The 16,855-nt window shown below is 46.3% G+C and overlaps 1 protein-coding gene across 1 annotated transcript in view; it reads left to right on the forward strand.

The window, feature by feature from the left end:
• PNN (pinin, desmosome associated protein) overlaps positions 1–16,201 on the forward strand; it is an 86,327-nt gene extending 70,126 nt beyond the window's left edge. Inside the window, exon 9 of the mRNA XM_069208614.1 lies at positions 13,946–16,201. Within this exon, the coding sequence (XP_069064715.1) occupies positions 13,946–15,366 (1,421 nt within the window). The 3' untranslated portion in view covers positions 15,367–16,201. The remainder of the gene's footprint in view (positions 1–13,945) is intronic.
• The last annotated feature ends 654 nt before the right edge of the window (positions 16,202–16,855 follow it).

Genomic DNA, 16,855 nt, shown 5'->3' on the forward strand with positions numbered 1-16,855 from the left:
AGAGACCAAAGAAATAGTTCGCCCCGCTGAAGTACATTGTCAGTCTGCAAGATGTGACAAAAAGAGCCTCAAGGCGGGACAAACCGGGTTAAAGCATTTACCAATGACAGTGATTTTTTTTTTAAAGGCAAGCCCACAAATGAGAGAAAGCGATGGGCGTGGTTAAAAGCCCATAATACTGACAACAGGTCAAAGTGGTAGCACGCTGGACCTAAAAACGTGCACTGTGCCTTTAAGAACCTCACGGTACCCTGTATCCTATCATGCCCTACAGGTGACAGTTGGGCCAGTTCATTTTTTAGGCTTCTCCAGTTAGGATCCTGGGGCATTGAGTGCTCTCGCTTTTTTTTTTTTTTGTATAATTTGTTTTTTTTTTCAGTGATCTAGTCAGAAAAATATTTGCTAAACGGTTACAAACCTTGTGTGTTTTTTTTTTTTTAAATAGTTGCCAATATCTGCTATACTGGCAGCCTTCTTTCTGACTGATTATTTTTTAATTTTTTCACAAATGCCTTCACTCTGTGAAGTGTCCCTAAGAGGCCCAGGCTGACCCTCATGCACTCTGCCAGAGTCAACATATCCTGACTCATGTCCTCGCTGTCAAACAGTGTCAGGACGTTACCCTGAAGGACAGTGTGAAAATAAGACTGGAGAGAGGATTATCCATAAGAAGCCTTGGGGAATATCTAACTTCCTCCAAGAGCCCTCTTCTTGTCGAAAAGAACATCAGCGAGGCAGATCCAGAGAAAAATTGTGAAAAACCAGGCCCGGAGCGACATCAAGCAGTAGGATGTTGAAGAAATTACCTGTCTGCTAGTCATCGAACGCCGTCAAAAGTGAGGTTGGGGCACACCTGTCACTAGACTTTAAAAGCCACATCGCCGTCAAGAAGTCATCACACATCGGCATCACCATTCACTTCGAAGTTGCTGTTAGAACATCCATCAAAGTCAAAGCCTCACTTGATGTCGAGACATGCCACATAGTCGAGACAGCACAAGTCATCAATGTCAAGACTGCAGTCGACGTCATTGAGACCTACTGATACGACGTAGAAGTAGAAACGGTCAACACACAAAAATGTGCCAGAACCTGGGATGATGGAGACACAAATTGTTGGATAACCACACCTGCACCCTGAACACCTATGTCCGGATCGCAGTCCCCAGGCAACATTTCACCATGTTGGCTGGAAAGCCTGAAGAAAACAACATTGCCTGGGACTTTTGACTCTGAAAATTCAGACATGCTCTCCATCCAGGCCTTGTACTCTTTCACCTAAGAGAATACCTCCACCACAGTTCTCACTAAGTACTGTATCACGTCCTCCTACAACACCATGTAGGAGTGTGCCTCCACCATGTCCAAGGTGTAGAAGTCTCCAGCAACACAGTTGTAGATCTCTCCGAAGATCCAGGTCTACAAGATCAAAAGCTGGCACAGATTCCACCAGACACCAATGTAGAACAGCTTCTTGGCCTTTATCTTAAGGATACTGGATAAGACTATTCACCTACTATTTGACACACCACCAGCAAGACCGTCACTGGTGGATGACTTTTTTACATTTAAAGATGTTCTAATCAGGGGTTCAACAGAATTAAATATAGACATCCAGACGCAGCCTACATCCCCACAACCTGTTGTTGTAACACATGCACGTAAATCCCATTCTGCTGCATCTTCATCCTTGGTACCGATGGAAAAGGAAAGCAAAAAGATTGATGCACTGGGTAAGAAACTGCAGAACATCGACATCCTTCATGAGGGTGGTTAGTGCATCTGCTCTAACGATATGACAGATCCCTTTGGGCCTCGTTTCATGGCGCTCCTCCATATAACTGCTTTGGTCTCAAACCAAATCATAAGTGCAGCTGAAGATGAATTAGATATGGCTGCACATAGATATGCACATGCAATATGTGTGCAAAGATCTTCTTGGCTACGACTTATAGGGCTAAAACCTGAAACTCAGCCCCGCAAAAAGAATCTTCCATTCTCCGGTAACACTCTTTGGTTCTCAGGCAAATGAGGAGATGTTCAGGATGAAGACCGAGCTGAACACACTTAAAGCTTTGAGCTTTAAAAGAAAAAAGATTACTACAGGCTTTATGATTAGACATTCAACCAGCAAAGGATTCAAACCCCTCCCTGGCAGCAGCAATAGGCACGATCCTGCTACCATCCTCATAGACCATTCAGAGAAAGAGGCACACAGCAACAACCGTAGCCTGCAGCTCCAGGAAAACCTGCTGCAAAGCGATTTAATTTTCCCCTCTGCCGTTCCCCACTTGGGGTGTTGCCAAACACCGGGAAGAGTGGAAATCCATGACTAACAACTTATCGATCTTGAATATTGTGCAGCATGGCTATTCTCTAAGCTTCAAGACCCTCCGATGGTACCTCCGGCAAAAACTTCCTGGTACCAATTGGACTTCTTGCAATCATAAGTCAACACCCTCCTGCAAAAAGAGGCCATAGAGAAGGTCCTGTGTCATTAACGGGAATCTGAAATCTATTCTCGTTACTTTCTAGTGAAAAAGAAAGAACTAAAGCAAGAATTCAGACCGGTTCTAGACCTCAGTACTCAACAAGTACATCTGCTGAGTAAAATTCAGGATGCTAGCTCTGCACCAAATCTATCCACAGTTGCAGCAAGGGGATTTGATTTATAAAGCAATCTGCCCGCTCCAGTCCAAAATGCTCTGCTCTGCTCCACTCCACCCCACCTCAATCCATAACAATCTGCTCCACTCCAATCCAAAACAACCTGCTCTAATCCAAGACAATCTGACCCACTCCAATATAAAGCAATTTGCCCTGCTCTAATCCAAAACGCTCTTACCCGCTGTAATCCAAAACGCTCTGCCCCACTCCAGTCTGCCACATTCCAGTCCAAAACAATCTGCACCACTCCAATCTGAAACAGTCAGCCACACTCCAATACCAAACAATATGGCCACTCTAATCCAGAATAGTCTGCCCGCTCAAATCCAAAACAGGCTGCCCCACCCTAATCCAAAACAGTTCAATCTGCCCCACTCCAAAATAAAGCAGTTTGCCTCCTCTCTAGTCCAAAACAGTCTGCCCAGGTCCAGTCCAAAGTCCAAAACAATCTTCCCCGCTCCAGTCCAAAACAGTCTGCCTCTCTTCACTCTTTCCCATGCCACTCCAAAACAATCTGCTCCACTCCAGTCTGCCCTATACCAATTCAAAACAATCTGCCCCACTCCGATCTGCCCGGCTCTAATCCAAAACAAGCTGCCCACCTTCAGTCCAAAGCAATCTACCCCACTCCAATCCAAAACAGTCTCCCATACTCCAGTCTTCCCCACGCCAATCCAAAATTGTCTTCCCCACTCCAACCTGTCCCCCCCCCCCCCCTTCTCCACTCTGATCCACTCGAATCCACCCCACCACATCTCAATTCATCCCACTCCAATCAACCCCACCCCATTCCAATACTGACCCCAATCCAGCCTCCACCAAACCACCCCACTCCCGCCAAATCACCCCACTCCAGCCCACCCTTCTCCAGCACACACCAATTCAATCCACGGTACTCTAGTCCAGTCCACCCCAGTGCAGTCCACCCCATTGCAATTTAACCCACCACTCTCCCGTCCAATCCACCCCACTCCAGTCCAATCCATCCCATTCCAATCCACTGCTCTCCAGTCCAACCCACCGCTCTTCAGTCCAGTCCACTCAGATCCATTCTACCTCACTCCATTCCACCACAGCCCTATCCACCCACCCCACTCCAGTTCACCTTAGTCCACCCCAAACCAGCCCACCCTTATTCTCCCCAGTCTGCCCTATACCAAACTACCTTAATCCAGCCCACTCCAGTCCACCCCACACTAATCAAATTCTCCCCATTCCTATCTATCCCACTCCCAAAAGCCCACCCCACCCCAATCCAGTCTACCGTGCACCATTCCAGTTCACTGCACTCCAGTCCACCCCACCCCACTCCAGTCCACTCTGTTCTGCTCCCCACTCAAATGCACAACGCCCCACTGCAATCCAATCCCTCCACTCAAGACATTTTCACACACCCAACTCAGGCCCATTTCCTTGTCTCCCTCCCACTCCAAGGCAATCCCCCCCCCCCCCCCAAACTTCAGACTCCTAAACTGTTCCCCCCCTCATAAGATACACTACTCCCTCATTCCACTACGCCACTAACTTTTAGCCATGCTGTAAAGAAATGGCTCCCTTTTGCAGTTACCCCCCACTTTTTGCCTGATACTGATGCTGACTTGACTGAGAAGTGTGCTGGGAACCTGCTAACCAGGCCCCAGCACCAGTGTTTTCACCTAAAAATGTACCATTGTCTCCACAGTTGGCACAACCCTGGCACCCAGGTAAGTCCCTTGTAACTGGTACCCCTGGTGCCAAGGGCCCTGATGCCAGGGAAGGTCTCTAAGGGCTGCAGCATGTCTTATGCCACCTTAGGGACCCCTCACCCAGCATAGACACACTGCTTGCCAGCTTGTGTGTGCTGGTGGGGAGAAAATGACTAAGTCGACATGGCACTCCCCTCAGGGTGCCATGCCAACCTCACACTGCCTGTGGCATAGGTAAGTCACCCCTCTAGCAGGCCTTACAGCCCTAAGGCAGGGTGCACTATACCACAGGTGAGGGCATAGGTGCATGAGCACTATGCCCCTACAGTGTCTAAGCAAAACATTAGATATTGTAAGTGCAGGGTAGCCATAAGAATATATGGTCTGGGAGTCTGTCAAAAACGAACTCCACAGCTCCATAATGGCTACACTGAATACTGGGAAGTTTAGTATCAAACTTCTCAGAATAATAAACCTACACTGATGCCAGTGTTGGATTTATTAAAAAATGCACACAGAGGGCATCTTGGAGATACCCCCTGTATTTTACCCAATTGTTCAGTGCAGGACTGACTGGTCTCTGCCAGCCTGCTGCTGAGAGTCGAGTTTCTGACCTCATACGGTGAGATCCTTTGTGCTCTCTGAGGACAGAAACAAAGCCTGCTCTGGGTGGAGGTGCTTCACACCTCCCCCCTGCAGGAACTGTAACACCTAGCAGTGAGCTTCAAAGGCTCAAGCTTCGTGTTACAATGCCCCAGGGCACTCCAGCTAGTGGAGATGCCCGCCCCCTGGACCCAGCCCCCACTTTTGGCGGCAAGTCCAGGAGAGATAATGAGAAAAACAAGGAAGGAGTCACTGGCCAGTCAGGACAGCCCCTAAGGTGTCCTGAGGTGACTCTGACTTTTAGAAATCCTCCATCTTGTAGAAGGAGGATTCCCCCAATAGGGATAGGTTTGTGACCCCTTCCCCTTGGGAGGAGGCACAAAGAGGGTGCACCCACCCTCAGGGCTAGTAGCCATTGGCTACTAACCCCCCAGACCTAAACACGCCCTTAAATTTAGTATTTAAGGGCTCCCCTGAACCTAAGAGTTGAGATTCCTGAAACTACAAGAAGAAGAGGACTGCTGAGCTGAAAAACCCCTGCAGAGGAAGAACCGAAGACACCAACTGCTTTGGCCTCAGACTTACCGGCCTGTCTCCTGCCTTCCAAAGAAACCTTCTCCAGCGATGCTTTCCAAGGGACCAGCGACCTCTGAATCATCTGAGGACTGCCCTGCTTCAAGAAAGACAAACTCCAGAGGACAGCGGCACTGCTCCAAAAGAACTGCAACTTTGTTACAGAGGAGCAGATTTAAAGACCCCTGCAAATCCCCGCAAGAAGCGTGAGACTTGCAACACTGCACCCGGCGACCCCGACTCGACTGGTGGAGAACCAACACCTCAGGGAGGACCCTCCGGCGACTCCAAGACTGTGAGTAACCAAAGTTGTCCCCCCTGAACCCCCACAGCGACGCCTGCAGAGGGAATCCCGAGGCTCCCCCTGACCGCGACTGCCTGAACTCTATTTCCCAACGGCTGGAAAAGACCCTGCACTCGCAGCCCCCAGCACCTGAAGGAACGGAACTCCTGTGCAGGAGTGACCCCCAGGAGGGCCTCTCCCTTGCCCAGGTGGTGGCTACCCCGAGGAGCCCCCCCCCCCCCCCCCCCTTGCCTGCCTGCACAGCTGAAGAGACCCCTTGGTCTCCCATTTAAATCAACAGAGAACCCAACGCTTGTTTGCACACTGCACCCAGCCGCCCCCCGCGCTGCTGAGGGTGTACTTTCTGTGTGGACTTGTGTACCCCCCCCCCCCCCCCGGTGCCCTACAAAAACCCCCCTGGTCTGCCCTCCGAAGACGCGGGTACTTACCTGCTGGCAGACTGGAACCGGGGCACCCCCTTCTCTCCATTGAAGCCTATGTGTTTTGGGCACCTCTTTGACCTCTGCACCTGACCGGCCCTGAGCTGCTGGTGTGGTGACTCTGAACCCCCAACGGTGGGCTACCTTGGACCAAAAACTGAGACCTGTAAGTGACTTACTTACCTGTTAAAAATAACCATACTTTAGCTCCCCCAGGAACTGTGAAAATTGTACTGTGTCCACTTTTAAAACAGCTTATTGTGTTTTATGTAAAAAGTATAAATGCTAATGTAATGATTCAAAGTTCCTAAAGTACTTACCTGCAATACCTTTCAAATGAGATATTACATGTAGAATTTGAACCTGTGGTTCTTAAAATAAACTAAGAAAATATATTTTTCTATAACAAAACCTATTGGCTGGATTTGTCTCTCAGTGCGTGTTCCTCATTTATTGCCTGTGTGTATGTACAACAAATGCTTAACACTACTCCTTTGATAAGCCTACTGCTCGACCACACTACCACAAAATAGAGCAGTAGAATTATCTCTTTTTGCCACTATCTTACCTCTAAGGGGAATCCTTGGACTCTGTGCATGCTATTCCTTACTTTGAAATAGCACATACAGAGCCAACTTCCTACACATGCTGAACAGAAGCCACAGCGGTGTACAACATTGCAAAAACACATTGCCAATCCAATAACTCTTGTATAGGCGAGACCTATTGGCTCTGACAGTGCTTTTTTTCTAAAAGCACTTCACGAAAGCACGTGTTCCTGCTCTTGCCCTTGTTACGTTGCCTTCCAACCCACCCCTCCGTCCCCAGTACTCACCCCTGCCTGCTCCTCTCAGCTCTTTCTCCCTCCTGTCCCACACCGTAGCTTGTCTACCGTTTCTGCCACCTGTTGTGTTTTTTTTTTTTCTTTCAACACACACCCAATGTTCCTCTGTTGCTTCCCAATTCATGTTCCTTTGCTCCATTCGTCTCCCTGCCTCATTGTATATGCCCACATTGAGTGCCCAACCTTCTGATGAAATTCTGCTCCAATTTGGAGCCGGAGCTTCATTTGCGGTCTGCCACCATCAGCCATGCGGCTGGGACCGGGAGCAAGCTGGGAGGCCTGCCTCAACAATCTGCTACCCAGAGGAATGCTTCATTTAGGTATCGCCGGAGCCCCTGATGCCTGGTGAGGTGTACTCACCATTCCGCCCAATCCACGAGCAACTCTCCTTGTTGAGACGCTAATGGCAGTGGAGGAGACATGCTGCAGCCATTGGAGGTGCTTCACACATTCAGATTGAGGCGGGCACCTGCCCTCATCCCTCCCCGTATGTCGGTGTGCTCAGCAGGGAGAACACAGTAATGCTGGGGGACTCCTGTAGACATTACTTTTTATTGCGAATGCTCTGGGAGTAGCGGGCCCCCGAGCAATTGGTACTATGCAGGCAGTTGCGCTGCTGTGCTTTTGTCTGTGTTGGTGCCATCAGGGAGTAATCCACCAGAGCCAGCCTGCTTGTGAGGTGAAGGAGGGGTGTAATCGACCTAAGGATAGCAGTGCGCACCTTCACATAGCTCTCTTTGAATGCCCTGCAATGCATGGAATGAGACTGGCTCCCCCGTTTACAGCACTGTCAAGCTGTATCCTCAATACCTGGGAGCGTTGCCCATATCGACTGGGGCTCAAGATTGCAGTACAGCTATCACCTTAATGAGACCATTGTGTACTGGCCATATCAACTGACCCCCCCCCCCCCCCCCCCCCCCCCCCCAAAGTCATGCAGCTTAGCCTCACCAAGATTGATGGAAAGCTCCTCTCTCCTGCTGGATGGACAGAATGTAGGAGCTTGTTGATAAACATGTGCAGCGTCTGGATCAAGTGGAGCGGTGAGTATCTTACATGAAGGATGACCATCTATCCGCTTTGGGGGCTCGACAGCAGCTGGAGAAGACGTTTTCAGCGAATGAGGCCAAAGCTGAGGACTTCGAAGCAAGCTTCTGTTGAAACAATTTACATATTGTGGGTCTGGCAGAATCAACTAACTTTGGGAACATGGATGCATTTGTGGAGTGAATGTCCATTGAGTTGCTGGGGCGAGAGACCGTTGCTGACATTTTCGTGGTAAAGTGCACTCACCACTCGCTTGCACCCCATCTGCTGCCGACAATTCTAGACCACTCCACTACCCCACATGTAGTTCTCGGGAATTGAAAACTTTTCAATATAAGGGTGCATGAAATGTCTTTATTCCCAGACTTTATGCTACAGGTGCAGGAGGTAAGGAAACCGTTTTCTTCCTGGTAAATGTAAGCTACAAGACTATAAATTTACTATGCTCTGTTCTACCAGCTTGCCGACGGGTGATTGTAAATGGGACGCCCAAGATGTTCAGTAACCACAAACTCTTGAAGTTCCTCAAGCAGCTGTAGGTGATGACTTTGCGACGGTGCTCCCTGAGGTTGGAGGAGGAGAATTTGGGGACCTCCCAGGAACTGGAAGGAGTGGACTGATATCACGCTTACTTCATGTTACCTGAATCTGCACTAGTTCTTCTAATAATGAGGCTCTATTTACTTTATGCAGCCTTATTCCGTTACTGTTAAGTTGTTTGCGTGGACTTGCCCACACTGCCAATGTTTGTGGTTGGGGCACATGGAGGGTTGGTGGTGGATGCTGGCTGTGAGAAAGCCCCTGAGGTGTGAGTAGATTGCTCTGGTCATCAAGAGCAATCAACCCACACCTCAGGGAATGTGTTCGTTGCAATGGCTGTATTAGTGTTGGCTCCCTGTTCGTCTAATGCTTGGCTGCGGGGTGAGGGGGATATGATTGACTTTGTTGGTTAATTAACAAATACATTTTTTGTAAAACTGCACCCTGCAACTTTATGTAGCGGGGTGCTCGCGGGCACAATCTGTCCCCATGCATTTGGGGTTGATGGGGTTGGTTAGAGGGAATGTGTATTCTACAGCTGTGCCATTCGTTAGGGGGCACAGCATGGGACAGGGTTGGATTGGGATATACACAACTGTCGTCATTTGATCAGCGAGTGTTAAATACAATGTGTGGTTTGCAGTGTGATTGCTATCTTACCATAACATGGCACGGATATGCCCGGGAGTGAGACAGCCTCTGAAGATACCGCAGAACGTCCATGTAGGAAGCTGGCTCTGTGCACACTATATCTCATTTTGATATAGTATATAGAGTCCAGGAGTTCCTCACAGGCTGGCAGAGGATATCTTTGTCTCGAGCTTTAGCGGGCAGGGAGGTCCTCTGTATTCCCACTGCAGGCATTGTGAGGGGCAGGAGAGGTCAACCCAGGGTGGGCACTTGCTCGGAATCACCCAGAGATCCTCTCTAGCTGGTTGGGCCACCTGGACAATGGCTGTGGGCGTCTGGTGCAGAGTGGTCAGGAACTTGCGGATCCGGGGAGGCTCTGGAGTACTTTGGTGCAGTTTATTTTTAGACAGGGCTGCTGTCCTCCGGAGTTCTTGATCCTTGTCCCGTATCACCATGAACTGGCTGACGACGGAACTTAGGGATTGTCATTGCCCCGCTACACCCTACAGAAATAGTGGAGATGTTGAAAGATATGAAGAGAGGTAAGGCGCTGGGTACAGATAGGCTGTTGGTGGCCTTTTATAAAGCCTATCAGGATAGATTTGTGCCCCATCTGATGGTTGTATGTCACCTATGATGGGGGGAGTCACTTTTGGTCAACCTGCCAAAGCCGGGCAAACCAGCGGACCATTAGTCGTCTTACCGGCCTTTGTCTGATACGAAACTCTTCGCGAAAATACTGCCTAGCACCACTACTCCCAGGTATTGTAGGTCCAGAGCAGTCCAGTTTTATAACTGGTCAGTCCCTTGTATATAATTTCCAGATCTTTGGCGTGATTTCCACTTTGACCCTGATGTGCACGCCACAGCGAGCATAGACGCAGAGAAAGCCTTCAGCTCAGTGGAGTGGGAGGTTCATGTTCTCTGTGCTTTGCCGTATGGGAGTGATTGACGTCTTCCCGAAACAGATTCGGGTTCTTTACACTGAAAAGACAGCACAGGTTTGTGTTAACGACGTAGTGCTGATCCCATCCCTTTTATGAGAGGCACCCATCAGGGCTTCCACCTCTCTCCACTGCTGTATTTGCTTGTAACTGAACCGCTGGCCTCTGTGATGTGCGACTACCACACCTACTGGGTTATACTTTTTCTACATTACAACCTGATAGTGTCTTCCAATGCGGATGATACCCTTTTGTATGTCAGAAAACTGCAACATAATCTCTGTCCAGCCCTTTGGGAGGTTGTCCCATTTGGTGGCTATTCTGATTTGCGACTGGTACATGTCCCTCATCTTCCCCCCCTAACCACAGCACAAATACGACCAGAGTATACACTACAGTGGACAACAAGCTTGGTGCAATATTTGGCCATCCAGGTCTACACACACCCAGAGGTAGTCATGTCAGAACTGTGGGAGGGCAATACAGCGCCTGATGGAGACAATAGATCGTTGGATCTGCCTACCAGTCTCCCTATGTGGAGCATAGCCCTCATGAAGATGATGGTGCTGCCCCATTTTCTATTTATTTGCCAAAATTTCTATTCTGCTGCCTACATGGTGTTCCACAATTTCCGTGCCTTGATGGTGCACTTGGCATAGGCAGTTAAGCAGCTGCGGGTTCTTTGGGACACTCAAGCTCCCGTATGCAATGGGAGGGCTGAATGGTCCAGACTTCTAGGATTATTATAGGGCCGCACAGTATATGCTTGCCCACTTTTTCATGGGCCAGTGGATTTGCCACACCTCTACTTTGAGGGGGATGCAGCTCTTCCTCCATCACTACCCCAGTTTCTGTTTAGCAAGCCAGTGTATTGGTTTCATACTGTGGATCGTTCTGGTACTATACACGGTCTTTGGAAGAACTCAGCGGATCTGCAAGACAAGCCACTGCTCTGCTCTACTGCCGTTGGAGTGGTGTATGTGGTTCCTGCTAGAGCAGGAGAGGGCGGTGGCGAATGCTTTACACGAGCTTGGCATATGACAAATGGATGACTATTTTGAAGGAGTCTTGCGCGACTGGGCCCAAGTAGGTGCACAGGCTGCAGCATCTACGGTTCTAGGACAATTTCATTTTTATTGCACTCGCCACGCAATGCAGGCTCTCCTGGGCGAAGCCCTAGCAGAACCTTTGTTACTTACCTGCTGCAGATGATAGCACCACTACGAGTAATCCACAAAAATATATGCCTTATTGCAAGATGCCTGACGTTCCTAAGGCGCATTTAGATTGGCAAGAGTATTTAAACCTAGTCATCCGTGATGAACAGCAGGGCTACTGCTGTTCAGTGGGTCATACGACCTCCTTAAATGACTGTCACCGATTAATACATTTCAGATATCTTCATTGGGTGTACTTCACCTCGGCTTCGCTTTTCTGCTACGGCCTGCACGAAGATTCATACTGTCTGGTGTGGAAGAGGTGATGCTGAATTTACACATGTCTCATGGTTTTGCCCAGGCGTGCAGCATTACTGACTCACTATGTTCCGGGAGCTAAGAGAAATCACAGGCAAGGACATAGCACACACTCCTCTGTTAGGGCTGCTAGGTTACCTGCAGGCAGCCAGTCTCGTTATGGCTCCTACTGGCGTGAATAGCAATGCACTGGATGAGGGCACCCCTCCCCCCACATTACAAGAATGGCATACTGACAAGACGCACTATAATACCCAGGCATAGACCTGTCATTAACTCATGCCCATTTGAAATCATATTTCTATTATTTATCATTATTTGGGGCTCTTACCCGGGCATATCTAGCACGCACACGCAGCAAAGACAGTGGGGATTAGGCTACAGATGGAGCCGAGTCAGAGGCCTTACTTAGTTTAGGATATATGCTTATTGGAACGAGTGTCCAAACGCCTCGTGTGAGGACTGGTGGTGTTGAGAGAAGAGAGCTGTACATTGAGACTCCGGGGTTAGTTTTTTGTGGAAGATTGTATACCAGTAATTGGTAATGCCCGTGTTGTTAATGCATTCGTCACACTGAGCTGTCTAACTTGCTTGACAATTGGTCATACTCCACTGTAATTTCCACGTTCGTAGCTTATGTACCTCGCTATCAACTGATTTAACATTTTATACTGTCTGGTTGGTAATGCAAAATGAAAATAAAGTTTTATGCAAGTAAATATCAAGTTAAAAAGATATATTGCAAGTCATGTGGCATCCACAATCTTGGACAGTAAAACAGTTAGTAAAATGGAGTGGTACATGCCTGCAGCATCGTGACACATTTATGCATGCTTGCGTCATTGTACCTTTTTTATTTGTATTTATTTATTTTTGATGCGGCACAACATCTACAAAAAGCATTGGCAATAGGTCAAAAAGACAAGTCTATCGACTTTGCTAATGCTTGTTACAAGATATTTAGTAGTCGTCCATAGTTAAGTCCTTTGTAATAAATGTGACTAATCAAAGTTGACCTGTTTATCTGCCCACAAAAATAACTCGAGTACATTTTTTTTCTTTCTGGGTGCAAAAATGCAATTTCTTTTAAAATTTTTTTTTTTTTGCCTGCATATGCAATATATTTTAAGACAATGTCTTCCATCTGAACCTGTGTTCTAAAAATATGTCAAGGCTAATATATTGAGCTAAGGTGATGTTAAAAAAAAAAAAAAAAAAAAAGGGCTGCATTGTTCAGTTAGTAGGATTTTCATGGTTGTGTGAAGTAGTGATTTTGTGTTTTCCTTCATTTTTTTTCCGAATTCGTAAATTCTTCCATTAGCTTCTCAACCTGAGCATGCACAACGTGCCAGTATTTTAACAACTAAAAGGAAATGTTTACCATTTACAGACTATTGTTGCGATGGGGAATTTCTAAAATGTATTTTTGTTTATACTTTTTTGTCTGATAAACCTTTTCCCATTGATTCCCCTCCTTGCTGCACACAATATTCCAATATAGAAATCACTGTAGGAATTAACACACATTTCACGTCACCAGTTGTTTTAGGAGCATGTTTGATCTTTCCTTAAATTTAGCAAGTGCATTTCAAAGCTAATGACTGCCCATATCTACTACTCAGGGTCACGGGGTGCACTCGCTGAACTACTTCACACTTAATATCAAATATTGCTCATGAATAACCAATGTGTAAGGTTTGTAAGAGTGACCTATTTTGTCTCCTGTTAATTGTAATAAATATTTTTAACTTAGCACATCACATCCAAGTTCTAAATGGTTACGTTGGAGTGTTATTGGAGTCTTAAATCAGACTTGCGGGTTATGATTTGCCATTCGGATGCTTAAAGCTGAAAAATGCTTCAGTCTTAACTTACCAACTACGTACAACATCTCTACAGGAACTAATCAAAACAGTGCTGGCGTTACTGCTGTATTGCAGCTTTTAACCATTTAAGGGCAGTTCAGGTTTTCATGTAATTGAGATGTCTGGAATGTGACTTGAGTTGTTTAGCCACCGTTTTGCTCCTCTAACACTGCAATGGTCACTGTACAAAACATTGTGGATTTGCAGGTCACTTGAACTACTTTAGACACCCAGAAGAAAGTTGTGTAATATAGCTGGAACAACATATCTGATGCCTTAATTTTTAAGATCATGCCGATATCTTGCTGTTTTTGCATATTTACCTAAATTGTTTATTTTGATTTCACAGCATTACTTGAGAAACGACGCTTGGAGTTTGCAGACCAGCTTAACAAAATGGAGGCCAGGCCTAGGCGCCAGTCTCTGAAGGAAAAGGAACAACCAGCGGCACAGCGGGAAGAACCGAATGAAGAGCAGAACAAAGAGAACAAGGAGCGCGAAGAGGGTAAGGTGGTTCAACTCGAGGAAGAGACGGATGTTCTAGAGGTGATGGAGGTGACAGGTAACCAGAGCAATGATCTAGAAAGGGAGGAAGCAAGAGAGGAAGAAAATGAAGTGTGTCCAACTCATAGTGATGTAGAAAAGGAGCAAGAGGAGGAGGTAGTACATGAGGAGGAGGAAGATCTAAGGTTGGAAGCTAGTGCTAGAGTAGATGTTGATGAAGTGGACATGAGGGAATGTGAACAGCAGGAAGACAGTTACCAGGAAAGTACACTTATGTATGAGGAAAGTATGTTAGTGTATGAGGAAAGTGAGGAAGCAAGGGATGAAAACAATGAATATTCAGCTGTTGAGCAAAACATGACTGAAAATAACCATGATGATGATTTTGAAACAGCAGCAGAAGGTAGGCAAGAAATAGACTATAGTATGGTAGACTATGAAACTCAGCCAGAGAATGAATCTGTTGCTGAAATGGAGAGAGAGAATGATTATCCTGAAATGGAAACTGAATCTCCAGAGAAGCAGGAGAGGGAGCTTGAGCCAGAGTTCAGGCCTGAAGTAGAGCTGCAACCAGAGCTTGAGCCAGAGCAGGAAGCCGAGCCAGAGCAGGAAGCCGAGCCAGAGCAGGAGGCCGAGCCGGAGCCAGAGCCATTTTCTCATTCGATTGGTACAATACACGAAGCAGTGGATGAAGAAGCTGCTTTATCAGCTTTTAAACTGGCTGAGATGCAGGTGCAGGATATTCCATTACCTCCTTTACCACATAAAAGTAAAGCTAGAAGCCGAAGTAGGGGTCGAACTAAAAACAAAATCAGTAAGAGTAGAGGAGGCCGTAGTAGTAGCAGCAGCAGTACTAGCAGCAGTGAGAGCAGTAGTAGTGAGAGCAGTTCTAGCACTGGTAGTAGTTCCAGTCGGAGCAGTTCTAGCAGCACTAGCACAAGTAGTGGCAGCAGTAGCCGGGGCAGCAGCAGTAGCACCAGTAGCAGTAGTGAGAGTAGAAGCCGCAGCAGAGGGAGAGGTGGGCATGTTAGGGACAGGAAGCGCAGAAGGAGCGCAGATAGGAAGCGAAGGGATGCTACGGGGTTAGACAGAAGTCACAAGTCTTCCAAAGTTAGTAGCCGAGATTTAAAAGGATCAAAGGACAAAAGTTCAAGGTCGGACAGGACTACCAGGAAGAGGTCTATGTCAGAAAGTAGTCGAGCAGGCAAGAGACCATCCAGAAGTGAAAGAGATCGCAAGTCAGACAGGAAAGACAAAAGACGTTGACGGAAGAGAGACAACCGCTACACCAGAAGAGAGACTTTAAGGAATGAAAAGTATTCCTTTCCCAACTATGGAAAGACGCTGCCTTAACAATTGCATGTTGTAACATTGTTTTGGGGAAAGCGGTGGCTGTTGAAAGTACCAGACATTCTTGTACTTTTTTCATAGTTTTGTAAAAGGTTATGTATCAAATTATGGAACGATCAAGAACTTGTAATAAAACAAAGGAAACCATTTACATTCCTTTGTCTTGTTTTCTTTATTCTTAAACAATCGTAACGCTTTTCTGTATATTTTTAAAGACACATTTTCTTTTTCTGAAGTTTGATCGGTTCCAGTTCTGTAACATAGTTCCATGTAGAAAAAATGTACATTTAATTATTATTTTTTAATTACCTTATTCTCTTGACAGTTTGAAGTTTCTTTTTTTGGGTGGGAGGGGCTGAGAGGCGCGAGGTGTGTATGTATACAGATTTTATTTTTCATAATGTTATCTAGTGTAAATGTTTAAAACAACCAAGTATTTTTGGTCCTATAAAAATTATAGTGGGGTTGCTTCAATGGTCTAATGGCTTCAGTTCAGATGGCCGTTATCCTTGTTAAATCTTAAAGTGTATGGAGTTCATCCTGGAAAAATCATTTTAAAAAATGCACTGTGGGGGAAAGTGGTTGAGAAACAAAAACTGTTCAAAATAAATGCAAGACACAAACGAAAGTGTTATAGTGGCAAAGTATTTTATCAAAATTGTATTTGTTTTATAATTTTGTATGACTACTCCAGATGATACTGTTTTCCTGTTCTGTACCTGTGCAAAATAAACATGGCTTTTTAGACAAAGGTGCAAGTGTTTGTGATTACTTTCAAACCCACTGTATTTAGATCCATAAGGCCAAGTACAGAATTCTGAACTACTGAAGTTGAGAGTAAGTCGTCAGCTATATCCTATTTCAAGGGCATGGTATTGTTTTGTAGTTAAGACTCTATATTAGAACACAGTTTACCTTGTGAATTACTAGGCGGTATATTTAGGCAAAATACAAGAGGCACCCATGGTTACAGTACTCCAGTTTCTAGTGCATTACCCAGGAGCATTGTCATGTGTATGCGTGTAAGAAATCAGTGAAATACAAGTGACTAAAGTAAATAAGCATTCTACCGAGGATCTTTGACTAGATTAAAACCTTAAGGATGTAGTACAATGAAGTTTGCATCTAGGAAAGAAGGCAGTTCCTATGTTTAGAATTTTTGATCTTTAAAGGAGCTATCCGATGAAGGATATCGTAGTAAGCCCTAAAAACCAAGGCATCATCCTCAGGCAAAAGAACAGACTAGAATGCTTTCCTGGTGATTGTTAGTGATGCAGGACAGGGTGAAAGAACTGTTCTTTTCTTTTAGCTGGATGGCCCCTTTCACCTATCTTCCATAACTACACAACTTGTCCAGTCAGGGCCTCTCACTTGCATTGGGATCTAAATATAATCCCAATCCAGG

The sequence above is a fragment of the Pleurodeles waltl genome, chromosome 9 (assembly GCF_031143425.1).
Source record: "Pleurodeles waltl isolate 20211129_DDA chromosome 9, aPleWal1.hap1.20221129, whole genome shotgun sequence".
In the NCBI taxonomy this organism is placed as follows: domain Eukaryota; kingdom Metazoa; phylum Chordata; class Amphibia; order Caudata; family Salamandridae; genus Pleurodeles; species Pleurodeles waltl.